The sequence below is a fragment of the Xenia sp. Carnegie-2017 genome, unplaced genomic scaffold (genome assembly GCF_021976095.1).
Source record: "Xenia sp. Carnegie-2017 unplaced genomic scaffold, XeniaSp_v1 HiC_scaffold_1, whole genome shotgun sequence".
Classification (NCBI taxonomy): Eukaryota; Metazoa; Cnidaria; class Anthozoa; order Malacalcyonacea; family Xeniidae; genus Xenia; species Xenia sp. Carnegie-2017.
This window is the reverse complement of record NW_025813402.1, coordinates 1,380,841-1,404,212: the sequence shown is the minus strand read 5'-3', so window position 1 is coordinate 1,404,212 and position 23,372 is coordinate 1,380,841. Positions and strand designations below refer to the sequence as shown.

The following is a 23,372-nucleotide window of genomic DNA, read 5'->3' as shown; positions in this document are numbered from 1 at the left end:
TCTATTCTTAAGAACGTTTTATATAAAACTTAGCCAAAAGAGAGGATAAAAATAACATGAAATTAGCAATGTTCAGACACACAATATCAAAAGCCACTTCTTCAGCCCAACAAGAATTTAATTTCCAACCTTTTCGGGCAAAAATATTCAATTATCGCCGGGTTCGTTTTGACACAATTTAAAGCTGCGACTGGCAAAGTAATGTCATTAACAAAAAATATTCAAAATTTCATTTAATGTTTAAAAAACATTAAAAAAATTGTTTTTAAAAACAGACGACAATTTGACAGTAACACCTGTTGAACAAAGCTTGCGACTAAAACAACATTTTATTTAAAGCTAAGTGTTTTTAAGGATTGGCGTTCCAATCTTCGCTATTCAGTGAGATGTTTGATATGTTAGCTGAAGTTAAGGTATTATATTTTTCAAAGAAGCCACAACATCCTGTGGAAGGACAACGACCATCAGAAGTCGCACTATTTCTGCAAATATAAAATACAAAAAATATTAATTTTCGTTAAATTTAGCCGAAGAGAAAGCCGCGATACGCCAACCTTGTAGAGAATAATGCATTAATTTCCTCCAAAGAGCGATTTTTCGTTTCGGGAACATATTTTTTAATGAATAAAATGGCGAGAAAACCGAGAAATCCGTACAAAAAGAAAGTCCAAGACACACCAATGGAATCTAAAAATACAAAACTCGCATATTAAAAGCAAAATGGAAACAACTAAAACAGCACAAAAACCTTCATTTTAATGTCTAGTTAGTCTTTATTCACGGTATGAACGATGCTGTGAAGGAAACGTTTACTCACAGCGAATGGCAAAAATTACTGCTGGCCGTGGTGTTGAAAAAAATTCAAGTATTGGAAATACCTATTAAATCCAATAAGGTCCATGAGACAACAAGATTAGAACTCCAGTTAAGGACAGTTGTCGCAGCAAAAGCTCTTCCTTTGATGGGGGTAGGATAAATCTCACTTAGAACCAACCAAGTAACTACAAGGAAAATGGTTCACGATTAATTTTTGTTGTTGAGAACACATTGATATGAAATTATCTCGTAGTAACAGTGGATCAACAAGAGATGATCTTTACTGTATCTTTAGGAAGAACAGTTTAGAACTGATAGAGATATCTAGTATAAATAAAGTTAGTTTAGTTTAGGTTTCTTTCTGTAGTAACACTGGATCAACAAAAGATGATCTTTACTGTATCTTTAGAAAGAACAGTTTAGAACTGATAGAGATATCTAGTATAAATAAAGTTAGTTTAGTTTAGGTTTCTTTCTGTAGTAACACTGGATCAATAAAAGATGATCTTTACTGAATCTTTAGGAAGAATAGTTTAGAACTGATAGAGATATCTATGGTACAAATAAAGTTAGTTTAGTTTAGGTTTCCTTCTGTAGTAACAGTGGATCAATAAGAGATGATCTTTACTGAATCTTTATGAAGAACAGTTTAGTAATCTAGTTCTACAATAGATAGATATACCAAAGTAGGTCATACCTGGGCCATAACTAGATGAATAACCAGCAGAGAAAGCGACAAGTGAAATAAATACAATGTATTTTACAAAACTGGGCATTTTACGTTTCTCAGAATGTGTTTGATTGACAAATGCGCGGCTGTTGTTCATTGCTTCCATTGACAAAAACTGGCGATGTGAGCCATTATGTTGCGAAGATGAAGAGGTAGTTGTACTTAAATTTCCATAAAAATAACGATAAGAGGTAGCTGAGACATTTTTTACACTTGAGTTCGCTGTTTGTGATCCAAGATGGCGGGGGGAAATTGTTGTATGGGAAAATTGTAAAGCTGGACTTGTGTACATTGAAGATGTTTGGCCACTGTTCTTTATAAATGAGCGTGGAGCTAGAGTTGAATTGATCGTTTTCATTGGATTTGTATCGTTGTTTTGACAAATGTCTTTGTAAGGAGAAGGAAAACTGATCGTGGCTGTATACAAGACGGCGACACTTATGGTCATAACGATAGAACCAAAGATTAAAAAACGACGACGACCTGACAACAAAGAATGTTGTCGTTGTGAAACATTTTGATGAGGTAGAGAAAATGAATATACATCAATAGACTTTTCGGTAGCGTAATTGAAGGTAATAGAGGAATGTAATCTTCTGAGAGAAATGATTACTTGCAAGGGTTAATTGACAGTCGAAAATCCGTAAAACACAGTTCCTTTTAGTATGGTGTCATTTGCTTCATACGCACGCAATCGCTTCTTCACCGAACAAAAAGAATGGTCGTATGCAACAATTCAAACGACCACCAAAAAGAATCGGAAAGAAAGTCACTTAAGGGTAAATTATATACGACAGCCAAGAGTATACTTATGAACTACGATAAACGGGACGAGACAGTCTCCAGAAGGATAACAAGATAATAATGGTACAAAGGGAATAATTATTGACGGTTGTATAGCTACCTGCTTTATCTACCATAGTTAAAGTGATGATTGTCGCAATCAGCTGAAAAAACAGGATGTAAAACATATAAATGACTTCTGTTGCAAATGAACTGTACACTTGAAAGATAATTTATCCCGCAAATTCCATTCAAACAAATGGAGCTTCTGAAACATGACAAACTGATATTTGAAATGTGTCGTGATGAAACAGTACTTACAGATGACTTTTCATGCATCTTCAAACACTTTAGAATACAAGCAATTTATTTAAATATAATTTCCAATAAGCTACAGCAAATAATCATGATAATATTTGCGTAATAAAGCAAATGGTTTGAACCATGGAGATCGTTAGAAGGATTTTTGTTAGTTGACTGACGTTTCGACAACCTTAGCGGTAGTCATCTTCAGAATCAAAAATGAAGATGACTTTTTGACTCTGAAGATGACTACCGCAAAGGTTGTCGAAACGTCAGTCAACAACACCAAAAACAGTCCTTCTCAGGACTATACCAACCTGGACGATCTACATTTATAAACATATATCTGCGTACATTACAGTAATCCCCAAAATACTGAAGACAGCAGGAAAGTCTTGAAACACGGAAACTTACTTTAGATAAACCGATGCCGGCGGTCGCCAGCGTCGCTTCAGAGTGAGAACGAAAGCCAATGTTTTTGAATATGGATGGTGCATAATAGAGAATACTTGGCTGTCCAGTAAACTGAAATATACGAATGGTAGAAATGTAGAAATATTTATCTCCGAATTAACGATTCAATTATTTCATCTTTGTTTACCATTACAAAAGCTATATTTAACTAAAGAATAAGGACGCAAGGATGGAGTAAAGTTAAAAGTAACTGGTTTTTTTTGGGCTGGTAATTCCAAATAAACTATAAAATGTTTCATATATTTATTTCATTTCTACATTAACTTCCATTAAATTTTGATTTATGCACGATGACGCGAGCATCATTTACTTCAGGGCAAATAAAAACATTGTCAATAAAACTTATCACAAGTTATACTCTGTACAATCAGTTATTGTCTTAATCCTAACACGGTTTTTAATATGCACATGAAAAACATGTGACTTAGACGAGATTTGAACTCGCACCTTCGGGATATTAGTCCGCCGCTCTACCTGTTGAGCTACCAAGCCCACAGGGATTGGAGACGAGTCAAATCTCTTTTAAACTGCGTATGGACGAGAGATTCTCGCCACTATAACAGTTTACTGGATGGCACCGTGTTAGGATTGATATATTATGTATATACTCTGATGATGGCTTTGGAATAAAGATATTGTCTTGTTGTCCACAATTTACCAGCAATATTTTTGTCTACAGTGTAATGTCTAGGATTGCGTATTGGCTACTTAGCTTTGACTCATGATGGGAGCGCTGTAAGGCAGGCCCAGTAATCGAGTTTGAAAATGCATTTATTAAAAAAAGATGAAGAAGCGCGCACAGTTTAGTCTGCCAACGAACGCAGTTGAAAAAACAATCAAATTAATGTTTTTTTTTACTGCCTGGGAATAATTAACTAGCTCGGTCACTTACTATTAGAAAAATGATCTGAGCATGCGCAGTCCAACCGTTTGAAAGACCGACTGCATCTATGAGCACTGATTTTCGAGTAACGAGCTCGCTCTGTCACAATTTATTGAAGAAACTATCTGCGCATGCGCACTTCATTCCATCACACGCACAGTGAAGGATTGAAGTGTCTACAGCTACGAACCTGTTGAAAGAACACGACTCCTAAGCCAACAAACATTCTTCCTCGCATGTTTTCCCTTCGACCAAACAAATAACAAACATTGTAATTCTACAATGAAGAAATATAAAGAATCAACTAAACAATATCATTCACACATCAAGAAATTTCATTGGTCCAGAGCTATAACAGTGTGCGAATTAGTTCAGAAAAAACGATGTGCAATTTTTTGACAAAAGTGTTTCTTTAGAGGCATAATCAAATCGATATTACGTTAATTATTATACAGCGCTAATTGCTAAATTAATATTTTTAAACGTGAAAAAATTCATATGATTTATGACAGTGTTTTTCGTTAAAACTGCTGATTTTTGCACATCGTTTGAAAAAGTGATGTGCAATTGTTTTCATTTTAGCTAAAACGATGTGCAAATTGCACATTGCACACCTTTAATTCGCACACTGTATAATCTCTGAAAGTACAGATGATACGCAGAATGAGGTCACAATAGCTGTATTTTTATCTTACGTATAAACAAGAGAAACGCAACACAGTATTGTTAAAATGATCAGTTGACCCATAATGATTCTTAGGATTTTAATATAAAAAATAAAGTACTGCTAACATTGTGAAAAGTACATACGAGAAAAGCATGCATATCTGACGTCATTTGTGTCACGTGTTCAAAGATATGAATATTACAACTGGATTAATTCTTTTCAACATGTATTGTATAAAGTATTTGATTTGAGCCAGGGAGTATCGTTACATGTTTGTAGATGTAGATCGTCCAGGTTGGTATAGTCCTGAGAAGGACTGTTTTTGTTGTTGTTGACTGACGTTTTCGACAACCTTAGCGGTAGTCATCTTCAGAGTCAAAAATGACTTATGACTAATGACTCAATTTTTTAACTCTGAAGATGACTACTGCTAAGGTTGTCGAAACGTCAGTCAACAACAAGAAAAACAGTCCTTCTCAGGACAATACCAACCTGGACGATCTACATCTACAAACATGTAATGTATTGTATACGCAGATAAAAGCTGATGTCTTTTTATTTACTTAGGAATGTAGAAGAACCCAAAGAACAGACAAACTTATACGTATTAAATGCATCTAACCCGTTCTTGATTCACCGAATCCTTTATTTTTGAAATTTCTTGTTCAGGTTCTGGGCCATGATTCAATAACTTCAAAATATGCAAGGCCTATTGAAATACATGGAATTTTATCACTAAGTAGAAATTTTAGGACATGACACTTCTCACAAGAGATGATTAGGGATAAAAATGGACTATGAAACTTAGATGAGAGATATCATGGGATGATGATAGGGGAAATGGTGGGGTAATATCAGTCAGTGAAGGGCAGATCAATGACATTGTGGGATAATTATTAATGGTGAAGGGTAGATCGGTGGCATCATGGGATAATTTGGAAGGTGAAGGGTAGATCAGTGACATCATGGGATGATTTAGAAGGTGAAGGGTAGATCAGTGACATCATGGGATAATTTGGAAGGTGAAGGGTACATCAGTGACATCATGGGATGATTTAGAAGTTGAAGGGTAGATCCGTGACATCATGGGATGATTTGGAAGGTGAAGGGTAGATCAGTGACATCATGGGATGATTTAGAAGGTGAAGGGTAGATCAGTGACATCATGGGATAATTTAGAAGGTGAAGGGTAGATCAGTGACATCATGGGATAATTTGGAAGGTGAATGGTAGATCCATGACATCATGGGATGATTTGGAAGGTGAAGGGTAGATCAGTGATATCATGGGATAATTTCGAAAACTGACGATTTTGGATAATTCTAGAAGGTGAACAATAGATAAATGACATCATTAATTAACATGGTAATCAAACCTTGGCATCTTGTCCTTGACAAACAAGCCATCGCGGACTGGGAGGTAGAAATATTACACCAAACCCTTGAAGCAATGCTGGAATTCCGGATATACCAAACATATATCTCCTGTAAATAAACACAAATTAGCAAGGAAAAAAATGTCAAAAAAATCAGTTTCCGAAGATGGCAATAAAATTTTCTCTCTTAAATAAATCACAGTAAAGTTGATTGTATACATATATTAATCCACCTGCTAATCCAATTAGACGCTCTAAGCAACTACAAGCTAAAAGCAAGTGTAAATACATAATTTCCTCATTCTGATGAAGGCTCGAAGCAACGAGTCGAAAGCTCAATAAAAATCATTGAAAATCCGGAGAAACTTTTATTTTTAAACAATATAATGCCTGGATTACCAATCTTTAAACATATATTAATATATACCCTACATATCACATTAAACAGCTGTACAGAAACAATCAATTCTGTACAACGTTGCTCACACTTCGAAAGTTTTAATAATATTGACTCAAGTTTGAAAAATGAATTTACAAAAGTTGTTCATATACAATTTCTTTTTACAACTGACGTCTGTACACAAAAGCTCACTAACACCCATTGAATATGACACAGAAATCTTTCTCCACCAAACAGAAGCAAACTCCTACCTCCATCAACGGAAAGATGATTGCTAAAATATTTCTCGTCAAAATATTTCAGTGTAGGGAAAATATCATTGTTGAATAGTTGCGAGGTGATTTTAAAGCCTCACTCGATGGTTGAGCGAGCTTTTTGAAAACAGCAGGGTGCGAATTAGTTCAGAAAAAAACGATGTGCAATTTTTTTGACAAAGTGTTTCTTTAGAGGCATAAGCAAATCTACATTACGTTAATTATTATACAGCGCTAATTGCTGAATTAATATTTTTAAACGTGAACAAATTCATATGATTTACGACAGTGTTTTTCGTTAAAACCGCTGATTTTTGCACATCGTTTGAAAAAGTGATGTGCAATTGTTTTCATTTTAGCTAAAAATATGTGCAAATTGCACATTGCACACCGTTAATTCGCACACTGAAAACAGGCATACGTACCATCCATTGGGCGTATTTATAAACATGAAATTGACCAAATATGAAAAGAGAAGACCAGATACAATGCCAATCTCATTTAAGCTAACCAAAAGACCGCGTCTTTTCTGGATGAGAAGTAAAACATATAAAATAAAAGTTAAGACAATAAGATTTTGATTTTATACAATTTAAAGCAATAAACATTGTATTTACAGGTGGAGCAATTTCTGCAATGTATATACACTCAGCTATGGCAGATAGGGATGTGGCGAAACCAACAATCAAACGACCGACAATCTACACAAAACATAAACTTTTTTGAAATTATTATTTTCACGAGTAGAAGCAAGGAATGTTTAAATGTTTAAATATGTTAAAACCAGGGGTGGGCAACTTCTCCAGTTGGCGGGCCAGATTCAGGAAAATGAAGTTATTGGTGGGCCAGATTATTACATGAATAATATTCAATATCTTAATCACAGATATAGACGGATACAGTCGGCGAGCCAGTCAAAATCCCTTCAGGGCCCGGACCCGGCCCGTATGTTGCCCACCTCTGGTTTAAAGTATGTGCTGCGCATGTTTTAATTCAACTAATATTTTCAAAAACAAAATGTATGATTGGAATGAGTGAGCAATACATTATATTGTTGCATGCTTGTAGATGCAATTGTCAAAGTTAGTTCAGTTGTGAGAAAGAATGTTGATGTTGATGCTGAAGATTACAGCTAAACTTGTCCAAACATCCGACAAAATTAACAACAACAGTCCTTTTCAGTACTTTACTAACCTGAACTATCAACATCTACAAATGATAATTCACTAAAAATTATCAAGGCAACTTTTGAAATGATAAAACTATTATAAAATCAGTATCCACTGATAGCATCCCCTCAATTACTCGTCAGAACAAATTGCAAACTTTACATCCAAAAAAACTTCAATAAAATTTGAATGTTAAATAAGTATTAAACTCACAAGTAAGGCATAGGAAGGCATATTTGAATGTTAAATAAATATTAAACTCACAAGTAAGGCATAAGAAGGCATATTTGAATGTTAAATAAGTATTAAACTCACAAGTAAGGCACAGGAAGGCGTATTTGAATGTTAAATAAGTATTAAACTCACAAGTAAGGCATAGGAAGGCATATTTGAATGTTAAATAAGTATTAAACTCACAAGTAAGGCATAGGAAGGCATATTTGAATGTTAAATAAGTATTAAACTCACAAGTAAGGCATATTTGAATGTTAAATAAGTATTAAACTCACAAGTAAGGCATAGGAAGGCATATTTGAATGTTAAATAAGTATTAAACTCACAAGTAAGGCACAGGAAGGCATATTTGAATGTTAAATAAGTATTAAACTCACAAGTAAGGCAAAGGAAGGCGCAAATGCCAAGAGAGCTGCTCCAGCAAAAAAAATTAAAGAGTTGAGGATAATGGTCTTTCTTCTTCCCAAGAAATCAATTATATAACCTGCAAAAGAAAGCATGTGGGTTGTGTTATATGTTGGTCGTGTTACAAGGTTGTAGACATTATTAAAGTTGTAACTAGGCATTGTTGCATATACATAATAAAAATATTGTTAAATGTACATGGCATTATGCATTATAAATATATCAAGCAGGGTGCGAATTAACATGATGCAATTTGCGAAATGCAATACACTTTTCATGAATTGCGATGCACTAAGCACAGTAAAATGTGATACACAAAGATCCAGTTAATTTACTTTATAATCATATTTTTATAATCATATTAACTCGCTATAATTGTAATTTCATTACTTTTATGATAAGATTCCTATTCAGTTCTACTTGTGGAAAACTGTGAAAGATGGAAAGATTTTGGACCGAAATGCTTTTCATGTGATTTTAGTGCTGGAAAAATGTTTCACCATTCTTTCAGTAAATTGTGATGCCCTTTTTCCACCTTAATTCGCACCCTGTCAAGTGTTTTCATTTAGAGTGTAGTAAGATAGCGATGATTGAGATCTGGCATTAGATTTTAAACATGGTCTTGTCATAATGTTGATCTTGTCAAGATCTAATCATGATCTTCACATACAAGATGTTACCACAAATTTTTCATTACTTGACCGAGATCATGATAAGATAATTCAAAGCAAAAAATCTTGGCAAAGTCTTGCAAAGAGAGTTTCCCTTTATGATCTTAGGGAAGATTGTTGCAAGATATTCAAAAACACTTGGTAATATCTTCGCAAGATTATGCCAACATCAAGGCATCAGATTTCCATGATTTTGCCGAGACAAGATCTTATCAAGATTCCCAACCTCGGATCTTTTATACATCTAATCATTTCAAGTGCAAACCTCCAATTAAAGAGCCAAACAAAGCACCAATCAACATAGAGCTAACGACCATTTCTTGCTTTTGACAATTAAGATGGAAATCATCTTTTAACTGCAAATTAGCACCAGACACAATTCCTGTGAATCAAATATAAAGAACAGAATACTTAATATATGAAATTCATCTAACTGTTTGATTTGTATAAGGTGTAGCACAAAACAATGAATTCCAAACCAACTGGAGAGAAAAGTATGAAAAGCTTTAATGGATATACGTTATTGCTTCAAACTGTCCAAAAATGATGTATAACAAACATGTAAACACCAAAATATTTTATTACATGTTTGTAAATGATGATCGTCCAGGTTGGTATAGTCCTGAGAAGGACTGTTTTGTTGTTTGACTGCGTTTCCACAACCTTAGCGGTAGTCATCTTCAGAGTCATTTTGACTCATTTTGACTCTGAAGATGACTACCGCTAAGGTTATCGAAACGTCAGTCAACAACAACAAAAACAGTCCTCAGGACTATACCAACCTGGACGATCTACATTTACAAACATGTAACGATACTCCCAGGTTCAAACCATTTACTTTAAAATAATTTATAAAATAAAGGACAATAAAATGCATGAAGTGACTTGTCTAGAATTGTGTTTGCATTAGCTTGTATCAAAGAGATCTGAGCACAACAAAGCAAATAGTCAAATCAATAAACGAGAGTTTGCAAATACATTATGAATACATTTTAGACAAAAAAATAAAACATTTCTTTTAAGTTTGCCTGTTTCACATTATTGTTATTGTATAAAGAAATAGAAGATGTTCTCTGTGTTTGCACTGGCTTATGAAACCTTGGAGAAGTTTGTGAGAATTCTTGAGCAGGTGCAATCTTCAACTTACAGTCGAGCTTGCACTGATCAACTCTCGAGTTCTCCCAAAGGTCTCCTTGGTTTGCATAAACCAGTGCAAACACGGTAAACATCTTTTATTTCTTATATCAAAAAAATGTGATATGGTAGTTATCAGACATTACCGAGGTCATATCCAAACAGCACTCCACCAATTGAAGCCACGACAGCAGCAATAATGTATCTTTTTGAACCGGAAATCTCTATGCACCTACAAATTAATCAATGTAAAAGTCCACAAGTTAGCTACAACACTTACAACAAGTAATCCATATAATGAAAAACCTTAATACCCAAAACCATTTCTTGTTTCAACATTTGTTCCATCCAAGATTTCCATTTCGCAGTACAACTGCTCTTTGTGTGAATTTCCCTCAAGCAGTAAATTTTCTGTTTGACATTAAACACATTCATGTTAAAAAAGTGAACCTAGAACTTTCAATTTAAGAAATCAAACAAACCTAACTCGGCCATCTTTTGGTTTTCGGGCTCCAGAGTCGACAAGAAACCTATATTAAAACGGAAATAGTTAGTTTGACAGTTTCCGAGATGTATTAAATAAAGACCCCGTTACATAATGACCATTTGTGATTACGTAGGAATACTTAAAAAACACCCAAATTCTGATGCCTAATTACCTTCTATGTGAAATACGAAACGAAAATCAAAATATCTCCAGGTCAGTAAACAATAACAGCATAAAGATCAGCAATAAAAAGCATCATGACTCAAGATCCCTGAGTCACCTGATTTTTTCAGGTCCTGAGACGATTGCTTAAATTGTCCAGCTAAGTGCGAAGATCATATCTCATTTAATTTCAAAACACCGCACTGCATAAAACATTCAAATAAAAGCATCATTAAGCGAGCTATTCATCGATTGTAATGCAACGCAAAAATGCAGGAAATACGCTTCCTTATCAACATTTTTTTCAACGTAGGAATTCATCAAATACCGTCTTGTGTGGTTTTGTACATCAATCTTCGTAACCATTCGTAATACATCCGTCACCACCCGGAATAAATAATAAAAATATTTTTCATTTTCCGAATACCTTATACCCCGGAACTCAATTCCAATACAATTAAATCAGGGGGACTTCTACAAGATATTATTGTGGCCAATTACAATAATTACAACAAATTTTATTATGAAAGTTTTATATGGTGGTCAACACTTCAAAATTTCTCAATCGTTTTATCCATTAGTTTAATGTCTACACTTCAAGCGCGTTTTTTTCTGTAAGATTCAAAACACTGTAATGTTCATAAAGTATTTTGAAATTTTGAACTTTTCACGGCGAAGTTTAATGTTTGCGAGCACATTAATATTTTATATAGACATTAATATTAATTATTAACGGTAAATTATTTCATATTGTGACGTCCGTTCAATATCAACTCTCGAAATAAGGATCGTTTACGTCTTTGTTATCATCATCAATCCATCTTTTCCTCATTTTTTCATCAGTTTTCAAAATAAACATACGCAAATAAAGGTTGCAATCTTTATATTTAATTTCGTAGAAAATAAAGTCGTATTTGATGAATTTCTTGTAAAAATAGAGGCAATGACAATACAATTGCAACGTGGTCTGCTGGCGTCGCCCTTATGTTGATTGATTGTATATACTCAACAAAGGTAAGAAAATTCTCATACCTTTTGGGAATTTTTTGTGGAACTTGTATGTTTTTAATAGCCGAATATTGATTTAAACTTTTAAAAAATTTCTCGCAAGCGAAATTAGAGTTTTTCGTACAAAACATAACAAGTGAAAAATTTGCCAGACTAAAATTTCTTATAATGTAATTTAATCTTTTAAATTCATACACAAGTACAAGCGCTGAAAGTACAAAACAGCGTCTGTTTTTATTTAGTTTCAGCGCTATAAATAAGAAGTATTTGTTGTTCATCTACAGTTAAGCATGTTCCTCAAGCAAATTTTAGGAACACCCGCAGTCAGCAGCTGGAAGTAATTTTGTTTCGATATTATTCGAAGTAATTTTATAAAATATTGGCTGTTATGAAATGTAGCGTATTTCCGATGACGCGTAATGTCTTAGAAACACTTAACGACGTTATTTCATATGATCAAACCTTGTATTTTATCAAAGATCAGAGATACTTACAATGACTCATAACGAAAAGTAAAGTTTCAAATGCTATTGTTTTCATTAGAAACAGTATGTTTTACACCCCTCTCATTCCCGGAAAAACGTTCTCCCCCCCCTTTCCCATACTGCTCGAGGCGAAGTATCATATTCCATAATTTACTTAGTAAATTGCCATTTAAATCTTTCACGCAAAGCGTTTTATGTCATGAAGGGCGTACAAGAATATGCCATATGTATATTTTGACCATATTCTATCATAAATAAGAAGTAAAATACAAAGACTTTCTTTTATCTTTGAAGGAGATTGACACCAAGGAAAAATACTCAGCAATCTCATTTCTAAGATAACAATTGCAAGATTATTTCTTATGTAACTTTACAAATGAATGACGGAATATAACCCTTGGTTTAACATTGTATATTATCAAATGTCATGTACTTGGTAGGTGTTTTTCTACGTGTTAAATGACGTGTTTAATCGCGGAATGTTTCAAAGTTTTAATAACAATGCCATTGAGACAGATAATACTTTAATGATAATATTTGTGTCTCAAGCGAATTCATTTGTTCGCTTAAAAGATTGAATGTGACAAAATGAAAACGTTTCGTTTCAGAAGAGCAACTCGCGAAGATAGAAACACGCAAAGGCAGGAAGCGACTTCGAATTGTTTACTTTCGTTCATTATGGTAATGCTAAACGGTTTCGTTACTATTTGTGTGGGCGGGTTTCGACGATCAAGCGACGACATATTTGTCGCAATGTAAGTTCGCTTGTCATGATTACAACATTTAATTGAAAATTCCGTTTTAGTCGAAGCGCTGGCATCGTGCGTCGTTCTCAGCGATGTCTGGAATCCCATGGAGTAACGAGGAACACAGTCTAAAAAATTTCGTACTTGAGCACCAACCACCACAAGTTGTCAAAGTAAAGAAAGACGGTAAATTGTTGAAAAGCAGCGTTGAGTTGGTGCTTCACGAGACGAAATCTCAAAAGAAAATCGAAGGCTGTCTCGTTTCTGATGGCGAGACCTTTGTTCTGCCTTATGATTGTACGGCAAAGGTATACCAGCTGAGTAAGGCCGAGGAATATAGAACTTTAAATGAACTACGTAAAGCCCTACCTACGTGTCGATTTTTTTTGATAACAAGCAAACCAAAAGATGAACAATTACAAGCAATTGAGCGAGGGGAAGTGTTGACAATTGTGTTTAAAAAAACCATTAGTGGTGGAGACGTTTTTACTTGTGAAAGGAAGAAGATTGGGGCAAAAATCGACATTAAAGGCAACGCTGAAGGTGGATTCGCGCCTATGGGAACGACGAACGAACGAAAAATCAACGAGTTTGTTCGCTCGTATTCTACATTTCCTATTGGAATAGGATTAACACAGTCAACATTGACAAATACAGCATTTGCCTCTCTTAACGATCTTATTATGAAATCATCAAGTGGCTTAATCCGCCTTACTCGCCTGCTGACTGTGGATTCTGTGATAGCCTCGAGCTTAGGAAAGAAGGTAGTCTATTGCATTCCGAATGGACTCGATTTTAAGGTAATACCATCAAAAGCTTTGCTGCAAGGAAATGCCGAACACAAAGATTTATGTCGTAAGTTTAACGAAGATGTCGACAAGGATAAAATTTATACACGTTTGAACACGAGTGTCACATTCGGAAACCCCGAAACGGAACTTGTTCAGTGGGTTTATGGACAAGAAAGTTATTATGATGTTGTAGGGTCGTTTATCCCGAGTGGAAGGTCTCAGAGAAGTAGTGTTTTGATTCGGGGTTCTGCTCTTGAGCGTGGAACGAATAGCAATAGCGAGGAAAAAAATAACGAAAAGAAAAAGAAGGTCGACGATAAAGAAAAAGATAAGGACTTGAAGAGTAATAATAAAAAAAGTAAAGACGGCAAAGAGAAGGAAAAGGTTGCAAATAAGGTGAGTTGATGTTATCTTATTGTAATTGTTAAAGCAAAATCTTCGCATTTTTAAGGTGAAATCTTTGCATTTTAAAGGTAATTTATGTTGGGCGTCCAATTGCGCAAATTGTTTGCTTATTATCTGCAGGAATTTGTCAATTTTTTTCAGTTTGGTTTAATTATACTTAATTTGAAATCTCCGTTTGTTTGAGCACAGCAACTATAGAAATATAAGAAGTCGGCGTTTTTATTGACTTTTATGTTACTCGTATAATCGTAAAGACTGCAAATATTATTATGATCCTTTTGATTAGTGGAGCGTTTAAACCGCCATGGCAGCTGTTTATTTACATATTTACAAACAAAGAATTTTTATTTCGACTTCATGCTTTATCTTTTCACATTTGTTTACGAACACACGCCTTGACTACAAAATTCTCGTTTAACGGAGAATACTATTTTTCACGAAGGAGAACAAGACGAAAGAGTTAAAAAAGGAGAAGGCTGACGGTAAAAAATCCAAAGCTATTGAGAAAGCAAGCAAGAACGATGAAAGTTTGCCTCAACCATTAGAAGATGATAGCGGTTATCTTGTTCCAGCGGAGTTGCTGCGCGCGGAAAAACAAGATGCTAAGGTAGAGAAGGCGGAGAAGGTTGACAAAAATGAAAAGGTTGACAAGAATAGCAAGACTGACAAAAATGAAAAGGTTGACAAGACTAGCAAGACTGACAAGAATGAAAAGGTTGACAAGACTAGCAAGACTGACAAGAACGAAAAGGTTGACAAGACTAGCAAGACTGAAAAAACTACCAAGTTAGACAAGACAGACAAAAACCGTGAAAACGGAGAACGTGGTTCAATTGGACTCACTCTGGGTAAGAAGGGAAAGAATTAGATTTATCAACTATGTGAAAGATTTCTAGAAAGAAAATCAATTTTCTGCCTAAAATTATCCTACTTTTTCGCGCTGCTGTAGCGAGCGAAATACAAAAATGGATTTCCTTGATCTTCGTGGTAAAACACACTGACATCTTCGTTTGACAATTTTTTACTACATTAGGTCGGTTTATCGGCTTAAAGAAAGGAAAACACGACAAAAAGAAAGGCGAAAGGCCAGTGATAGAAGTCCTTCATAGTTATCTTGAGGAGCCGCAAACAAGAAGCTCAACAATGCAGGAAAGTACAAAATTAGAAAAACCTCAAGACTCGAAGAATACAGGAAATGGCGTCAGCGCTAGTCAGTTGAATGAAGAATCGGATAAAACCGATGGTGAGGTTTCTTTCTTCTAGAACCCAGGTTCCTCGCTTTCAAATTAGCATTGCTCAATCAACTCACTGAATATATAGAACGACGTTTCTTTCTGCTAGAACCCAGGTTCCTCGCTTTCAAATTAGCATTACTCAATCAACTCACTGAATATATAGAACGGCGTTTCTTTCTGCTAGAACCCAGGTTCCTCGCTTTCAAATTAGCATTACTCAATCAACTCACTGAATATATAGAACGACGTTTCTGCTAGAACCTAGGTTCCTCGCTTTCAAATTAGCATTACTCAATCAACTCACTGAATATATAGAACGACGTTTCTTTCTGCTAGAACCCAGGTTCCTCGCTTTCAAATTAGCATTACTCAATCAACTCACTGAATATATAGAACGGCGTTTCTTTCTGCTAGAACCCAGGTTCCTCGCTTTCAAATTAGCATTACTCAATCAACTCACTGAATATATAGAACGACGTTTCTTTCTGCTAGAACCTAGGTTCCTCGCTTTCAAATTAGCATTACTCAATCAACTCACTGAATATATAGAACGATGTTTCTTTCTGCTAGAACCCAGGTTCCTCGCTTTCAAATTAGCATTACTCAATCAACTCACTGAATATATAGAACGGCGTTTCTTTCTGCTAGAACCCAGGTTCCTCGCTTTCAAATTAGCATTACTCAATCAACTCACTGAATATATAGAACGGCGTTTCTTTCTGCTAGAACCTAGGTTCCTCGCTTTCAAATTAGCATTACTCAATCAACTCACTGAATATATAGAACGGCGTTTCTTTCTGCTAGAACCCAGGTTCCTCGCTTTCAAATTAGCATTACTCAATCAACTCACTGAATATATAGAACGACGTTTCTTTCTGCTAGAACCTAGGTTCCTCGCTTTCAAATTAGCATTACTCAATCAACTCACTGAATATATAGAACGACGTTTCTTTCTGCTAGAACCCAGGTTCCTCGCTTTCAAATTAGCATTACTCAATCAACTCACTGAATATATAGAACGACGTTTCTTTCTGCTAGAACCCAGGTTCCTCGCTTTCAAATTAGCATTACTCAATCAACTCACTGAATATATAGAACGACGTTTCTTTCTGCTAGAACCCAGGTTCCTCGCTTTCAAATTAGCATTACTCAATCAACTCACTGAATATATAGAACGGCGTTTCTTTCTGCTAGAACCTAGGTTCCTCGCTTTCAAATTAGCATTACTCAATCAACTCACTGAATATATAGAACGACGTTTCTTTCTGCTAGAACCTAGGTTCCTCGCTTTCAAATTAGCATTACTCAATCAACTCACTGAATATATAGAACGACGTTTCTTTCTGCTAGAACCTAGGTTCCTCGCTTTCAAATTAGCATTACTCAATCAACTCACTGAATATATAGAACGACGTTTCTTTCTGCTAGAACCCAGGTTCCTCGCTTTCAAATAAACAGTGAATGGAAGTGTTTGATTTGTCAAGCTCAGATAACACGTCATATTCATTCTCGTCAATTCATAGCCCTTAGAGATCATTAATTTGTTTGTCTCCTTTTAAAAGGTCAACCATCAAACGTAAAAGAAGAAAAAAAGGGAAAAAGTACGTTAGGCAAAAAGGGCGGGAAAAAAATGCGTGATTTCTTTTCAAAGAATCAACCAATGGATGACAAACCTTCCAAATCGTCATCACATACGTCATCGACATTGCCTCCGTCACCTAGCAACAAAGATATTACTGACGAACCAGGTAAGATATAATTTATGAGAAAGTAAGATTGAAAGGAGAATTCATTGTGTGTTTTATGTTTTAGATATGTATGTCATACCTGTAGATGATGAGAAAGAGTCATCTTCACCGACGTCGCTTTGTGACCGAGAGTTGCCCGAACTTCCACCGACGGAGCCACGACACAATGGCAGTGTCTCAGACGAAGCAACCTTTAATGGCGACGACAATCTTTACGACGAGATTGCGCCCGTTGAAAAGAAAACGTTTAAGATACCGAAAGATCTTTCAAAGCTTAGCACTAACGAAATTTCCCAGGTTTTAAGAGCAGTGAACATGACGGAGCACATATCGAAGTTTAGAAAGGAACAAATAGACGGGGAAATCTTTAAAGCGTTAGATGAGAAAACTTTAGGAGCTCTCGGTGTTGTCGACCCGTTGCAACGACTTAAGATTAAGAAATTATTGAAAGGTTGGCGACCGAAAAGCTGAGGATGTTTTTTTCAATGAAATGCTGTCTCGTTGTGTATTATTTATTCACGATATGATTGACATTCTCGTGAATGTTGAAATTGAGTTTTAAGCTGTTGCGAAACTAATTGTTTTTTGCAGTTTTGTGCAATGAATTAATCAGCGCGTAAAACAAAAATTACAAAATCTGCAATTTTTTAATTTTTACTAGTTTTAATCTTTTAACAAATGTATATATACTTAAGACACTCGGTCAAGATGATTGTAGCAAGCCCCATTTCTCAATAAAGAATACAATTTCCGAAGAACAACAGACTTTTTGAAATTTCATCTTATTTATGTTCGACCTATCCAATACGGTAGGGTATTTCGACTGACCAATCAGAAAAAGCGAATCCTGTTATTGAACCAATCACACACCACTATTTCCCCAACGGAAGTAAGAGCAATTCCGTGTGAGGACAAAACACGGGAAGGTAGGGAACCGGTAGGAGAAAAACCACGAAGAAATTCACCGTCTGGTGAGATAACACGAACGCTACAACTACCCTTGACTCCTACCACAACATATCCCCTAGTATCCACTGCTATACCGGAGAGATAGTCCACATGGCCTTGAAAACATCCGTAGATTTGACTCGTGGAGATTTTTCTGAGAAAGATTCCGTCCTTTCCGAAGACTTGTATTTGTAAAGTGAACTTATCGGAAACGTAAATATTGTCGTGATGATCCACTGCAACAAAATTTGGACAACTTACCTCTCCATTGCTGTTTCCCATCCGTCCAAATGTGTGCTGGAATTCGCCGTTTGCAGTGAACACTTGTAATCTGTTGTTACCTGAAACCAAAGAAATGGATTCAATGGTAGCGACATAAGTAACAAGATAATCATTGCCTTCAATGTTCTACCAACTAAACTACAAGATCAACTGTGGACTATGATGATATTTTAAAACACAGTTCTAGTTTCTTTCATATCTTAATATCATAGATAATAACATCACGTTGTTGTGATGTACTCAGGTATAGTAACAAGATAAACATTGTCTTCAATGTTCTACCAACTGAACTACAAGATCAACTGTGGACTATGATATTTTAAAACACAGTTCTAGTTTCTTTCATATCTTAATGTCATAGATAATAACATCACGTTGTTGCGATGTACTCAGGTATAGTAACAAGATAATCATTGTCTTCAATGTTCTACCAACTAAACTACAAGATCAACTGTGGACTATGATATTTTAAAACACAGTTCTAGTTTCTTTCGTATCTTAATATTATAGATAATAACATCACGTTGTTGTGATGTACTCAGATATAGTAACAAGATAATCATTGTCTTCAATGTTCTACCAACTAAACTAAAAGATCAACTGTGAACTATGATGATATTTCAAAACACAGTTCTAGTTTCTTTCATATCTTAATATCATAGATAATAACATCACGTTGTTGTGATGTACTCAGGTATAGTAACAAGATAATCATTGTCATCAATGTTCTACCAACTAAACTACAAAATCAACTGTGGACTATGATGATATTTGAAAACACAGTTCTAGTTTCTTTCATATCTTAATATCATAGATAATAACATCACGTTGTTGTGATGTACTCAGGTATAGTAACAAGATAATGTTCTACCGACTAAACAACAAGATAAACATTATAACAATTTTATTAATTCCATACCTTGATCTACAACAATAATCTGATCCTGACTATCCACAGCTATCCCCATTGGTCTCCAAAACTGTCCCTCATTGCGTCCCTCCGTACCAAAAGAGCTTATGAATATACCGTGACTTGAAAACAACTGCACGATGTTATTGAGACAGTCCGACACTATAATCGTCTTATCATGAAGTACAGCAACACCTGTAGGACCATTGAACTGACCAGGACCAAAACCACGATTACCAAACGCAAAGAGAAACTCGCCGTAATAAGAAAAGACCTAAATGTAAAATCATGCTTTTTTACTTCAAAATAAATGTTTTCGTTTTTGGAATCAGTTTATTACCTGTACACGACAATTGTCGAAATCGGATACAATAATTCTGTCGTTCTGCGATTGATCTATGCAAACATCACAGGGATGTAAAAACTCACCTTGACCTAAATCAAAATATGTTAAACAACCGTTAATAAATTCTCGGGTGTTTTATTTATCTTCAAGAACAGTAAAAATGATCAAGCACAAGTTTTCTTTGCAATAGGAAGTTCGGCTAAACGACAGTACGGGTGCTTGGGAAACCACGAGTGTTTAGGACATCCACAATTTTTGGAATGTGGCTGTTTTCATTTATGAAGAAGGCCTAGAATTTTGGCTTCTTGATTATGATGTAGTGAATGTCGTGTTTTTACAGGTTTATAGATTTTTCAACTCAATAAACAGATCTCCCACTCTGACATGATGTATTTAACAAAAGAAAATTGAATAAAAATAACTGGTAAAAAGGAGTTTAACTGCCTCGTCGACTATGGCCAACGACATAGCAAACATCACGGAAACGCCAACAACTTTTAATTTACAAAGTTTTCAAAGCGTCTGCGCTAGAGATGAGAAAAATTGTTTACTTGTGTACGACTAGGACCCACTATCACATAACATTATTTACGATTCCCTAGAGTCAATAATAGTTACCAAAGACTTTTCATCTAATACCTGATCCAGATTTTCCAAACTTTTTCTTTCTTGAAATCTTGTCATATCTGTAGTTACGAGTAGTGCCATTCCCCCCAACGGCGGTATTCTCGCGCGAAATCACTCGACTCAGATGGAAATCCACGCCATCTACACCGAAACGTTTACGGCGATTGCCGACTGTCAACCGAGTTTCTCTTGTATTTTGTTTATTTCCCGCCAAAAACATAGCCTGTCGTTTACACATACCGCCTCTATCATCTAGTGAGAACAAAACTATGTCAGCATTTTCTCAGAGAATATTTTGTTCTTTCTGGATAACAAAAGTTCATAACTTTAACGATACCATTTTGATCAACTGGAGGAATCTTTTTTAAGATTGACGGCAAAATTACACCAGTTGTTTTTTGAAAGGGAGTTTGATCAACCGAGGCATCCCATGATGCACTGCGTATCAAATTCCCAATTGATGGTCTAAAACCATCTTCAGTTTTCTGTTTTGAGCCACAGATAACTTTCGACTGAAGAACTAAAGGTTTCAGGAAAATCATCTCAGTGTATGAATCGTGTTCACGACGATTTCGGGAGGATTTTACAGCGTCCGAGACCTACATAGGGAAAAAAAACGAGAAAAATTAAATTGCAGACACTGAAATTTCTTATGACGATCATTGAATACAACAACTTATGTTTCGTTGCTTAGTTCCAATTTCAACATCGTACTTTATCAATTCTTTGCTCTTCGCGCATCTGCGCATGCTCGATTGTTTCGATCTGAATATCGTACCATGTAAGCACGGTTTGTAAGATTTCTTTTTCGATATTTTCCATCCCTTGTTCATAGTGGACAAAATATTGTTTGATATGTTTACAAATCTTTTTCTTACGGGAACGGAGTTCATCCATCAGAAGACGATGACCACTAGCAACATCTTGACGAGTCTCAATCTAAGAAACATAAAATTTTTTGAAAGATACGAATGTCTTCACTAGTGACCTAGTCAATAAACATGTTGTCTATAGAGATGTTGTCTATGGAGATGTTGTCTATAGAGATGTTGTCTATAGATATCTGGTCTAAAAAGATGTTGTCTATAGAGATGTTGTCTATAGAGATGTTGTCTATAGAGATGTTGTCTATAGAGATGTTGTCTATAAAGATGTTGTTTATAGAGATGTTGTCTATAGAGATGTTGTCTATAGAGATGTTGTCTATAGAGATGTTGTCTATAGAGATGTTGTCAATAGAGATGTTGTCTATAGAGATGTTGTCTATAGAGATGTTGTCAATAGAGATGTTGTCCATAGAGATGTTGTCTATAGAGATGTTGTCTATAGAGATGTTGTCTATAAAGATGTTGTCTATAGAGATGTTGTCTATAGAGATGTTGTCTATAGAGATGTTGTCTATGGTGATGTTGTCAATGGAGAGATGTTGTCTATGGTGATGTTGTCTATAGAGATGTTGTCTATAGAGATGTTGTCTATAGAGATGTTGTATATAGAGATGTTGTCTATAGAGATGTTGTCTATAGATGTTGTCTATAGAGATGTTGTCTATAGAGATGTTGTCTATAGAGATGTTGTCTATAGAGATGTTGTCTATGATGTTGTCAATGGAGATAGAGATGTTGTCAATAGAGATGTTGTCTATGGTGATGTTGTCAATGGAGAGATGTTGTCTATGGTGATGTTGTCTATAGAGATGTTGTCTATAGAGATGTTGTCTATAGAGGTGTTGTCTATAGAGATGTTGTCTATAGAGATGTTGTCTATAGAGATGTTGTCTATAGAGATGTTGTCTATGGTGATGTTGTCTATAGAGATGTTGTCTATAGAGATGTTGTCTATAGAGATGTTGTCTATAGAGATGTTGTCTATAGAGATGTTGTCTATGGTGATGTTGTCAATGGAGATGTTGTCTATAGAGATGTTGTCAATGGAGAGATGTTGTCTATGGTGATGTTGTCAATGGAGAGATGTTATCATTGTCTTAGAGATGCCGTTAAATGATGTGAGTATGGTACTAGAGATTGCATGAGTTTGGTACCAGAGATGGTATCAATATGGTACCTGGGCTGTCGCTCTTTCCATAAGTTCTTTAAAAGCCATTATTTCACTGAAGATACCCTTATCTATCCATCCAACAATACGACCTTGGTGTTGTAGATCACTCTGACACAAAGTCCCATCACACAAAGGGCAATGATCCTTCACACGATGTTCACTGTAGTACTGATATAACCCACAATGCTCCTTAGTGGAGGTCTCTGAGCTGTCTTCAACCTTCACACGATGTTCACCGTAGTACTGATATAACCCACAATGTTCCTTAGTGGAGGTCTTTGAGTTGTCTTCAAATTCTCCACGTGTTCTTGAGTGATGTTTGAATGTTAATTTTGTACTTTTATCACAATAAACGCAAGACTGACAAAGAGACTCCGTGTATTGCCGGCAATATGAGAATGTCAGACCAATTCTTGAACTATTATCAAGATGAAAAACCTCTTCGTTTTCATGCTCTGTTGAACCGGACTTCCGGAGACGATTTTTAAGAAAACAGCCTTCGTCTGCAAAGAATTTTGCCGCCGTTTGCTGAGAGAAATCGACGACTTTGTTCTTCGTCTGCTTCTCAGCTCCGCATTCGCAGTAAATGAAAGGAAGACAACTCATAAGGAGCGGTTTATTCAACCTCTCCTCACGAGCATCTAGTCTAAATTTTTCAAAGTTCATCTTAGAATACCGGACGAATTATGAAATATGCCGGGATCCGCAACTCAATGATATTTATCTAATTATTTCATCCGTTTCCATACAACAAACACTTTATTCATACACATCGTAAATAATTCATGTTTTTTGTCGAACACAACATGGCGGCGAGAGAAGGTGTCTTCGTTTTC

General features: G+C 35.5%; 3 protein-coding genes across 8 annotated transcripts; 1 reads left to right on the top strand and 2 right to left on the bottom strand.

Annotated features, from left to right (window-relative positions):
* Positions 1 to 100: 100 nt before the first annotated feature.
* Positions 101 to 18,598, bottom strand: LOC124445072 (solute carrier family 2, facilitated glucose transporter member 10-like). Of its 2 annotated transcripts, none has more exons than XM_046995790.1 (17): positions 18,575 to 18,598; positions 10,781 to 10,828; positions 10,613 to 10,709; positions 10,445 to 10,530; positions 9,430 to 9,546; positions 8,466 to 8,572; positions 7,303 to 7,386; positions 7,111 to 7,214; positions 6,032 to 6,140; positions 5,279 to 5,365; positions 4,180 to 4,266; positions 3,047 to 3,157; positions 2,451 to 2,493; positions 1,514 to 2,029; positions 879 to 1,001; positions 555 to 687; positions 101 to 482 (listed from the first exon to the last, which is right to left on the bottom strand). In XM_046995790.1, the coding sequence occupies exons 2-17, from the start codon at positions 10,791 to 10,793 to the stop codon at positions 350 to 352; spliced, it is 1,950 nt and encodes a 649-aa protein (XP_046851746.1). In that variant the 5' UTR covers positions 10,794 to 10,828; positions 18,575 to 18,598; the 3' UTR covers positions 101 to 349. The 2 variants fall into 2 exon arrangements, with proteins under 2 accessions (XP_046851746.1, XP_046851740.1); XM_046995784.1 differs by lacking the exon at positions 18,575 to 18,598 and adding an exon at positions 10,958 to 11,016.
* On the top strand, positions 11,752 to 18,126 carry LOC124445014. Of its 4 annotated transcripts, none has more exons than XM_046995738.1 (7): positions 11,752 to 11,961; positions 13,049 to 13,121; positions 13,246 to 14,373; positions 14,825 to 15,230; positions 15,416 to 15,625; positions 17,180 to 17,365; positions 17,430 to 18,126. In XM_046995738.1, exons 2-7 carry the CDS (start codon positions 13,119 to 13,121, stop codon positions 17,834 to 17,836), a joined length of 2,340 nt encoding a protein of 779 aa, XP_046851694.1. In that variant the 5' UTR covers positions 11,752 to 11,961; positions 13,049 to 13,118; the 3' UTR covers positions 17,837 to 18,126. The 4 variants fall into 4 exon arrangements, with proteins under 4 accessions (XP_046851694.1, XP_046851703.1, XP_046851711.1 ...); XM_046995747.1 differs by lacking the exon at positions 13,049 to 13,121 and having other exon boundaries at positions 11,766 to 11,961; positions 14,825 to 15,017; positions 15,054 to 15,230; XM_046995755.1 differs by lacking the exon at positions 13,049 to 13,121 and having other exon boundaries at positions 11,766 to 11,961; positions 14,825 to 15,025; positions 15,062 to 15,230.
* LOC124445041 (E3 ubiquitin-protein ligase TRIM71-like) lies at positions 17,994 to 23,246 on the bottom strand. 2 transcript variants are annotated; one of them, XM_046995766.1, is made up of 8 exons: positions 22,756 to 23,246; positions 22,543 to 22,680; positions 21,193 to 21,417; positions 20,816 to 21,077; positions 20,491 to 20,730; positions 19,846 to 19,940; positions 19,515 to 19,779; positions 17,994 to 18,654 (listed from the first exon to the last, which is right to left on the bottom strand). In XM_046995766.1, the coding sequence occupies exons 1-8, from the start codon at positions 23,200 to 23,202 to the stop codon at positions 18,197 to 18,199; spliced, it is 2,130 nt and encodes a 709-aa protein (XP_046851722.1). In that variant the 5' UTR covers positions 23,203 to 23,246; the 3' UTR covers positions 17,994 to 18,196. The 2 variants fall into 2 exon arrangements, with proteins under 2 accessions (XP_046851722.1, XP_046851721.1); XM_046995765.1 differs by having other exon boundaries at positions 22,543 to 23,246.
* Positions 23,247 to 23,372: the final 126 nt, after the last annotated feature.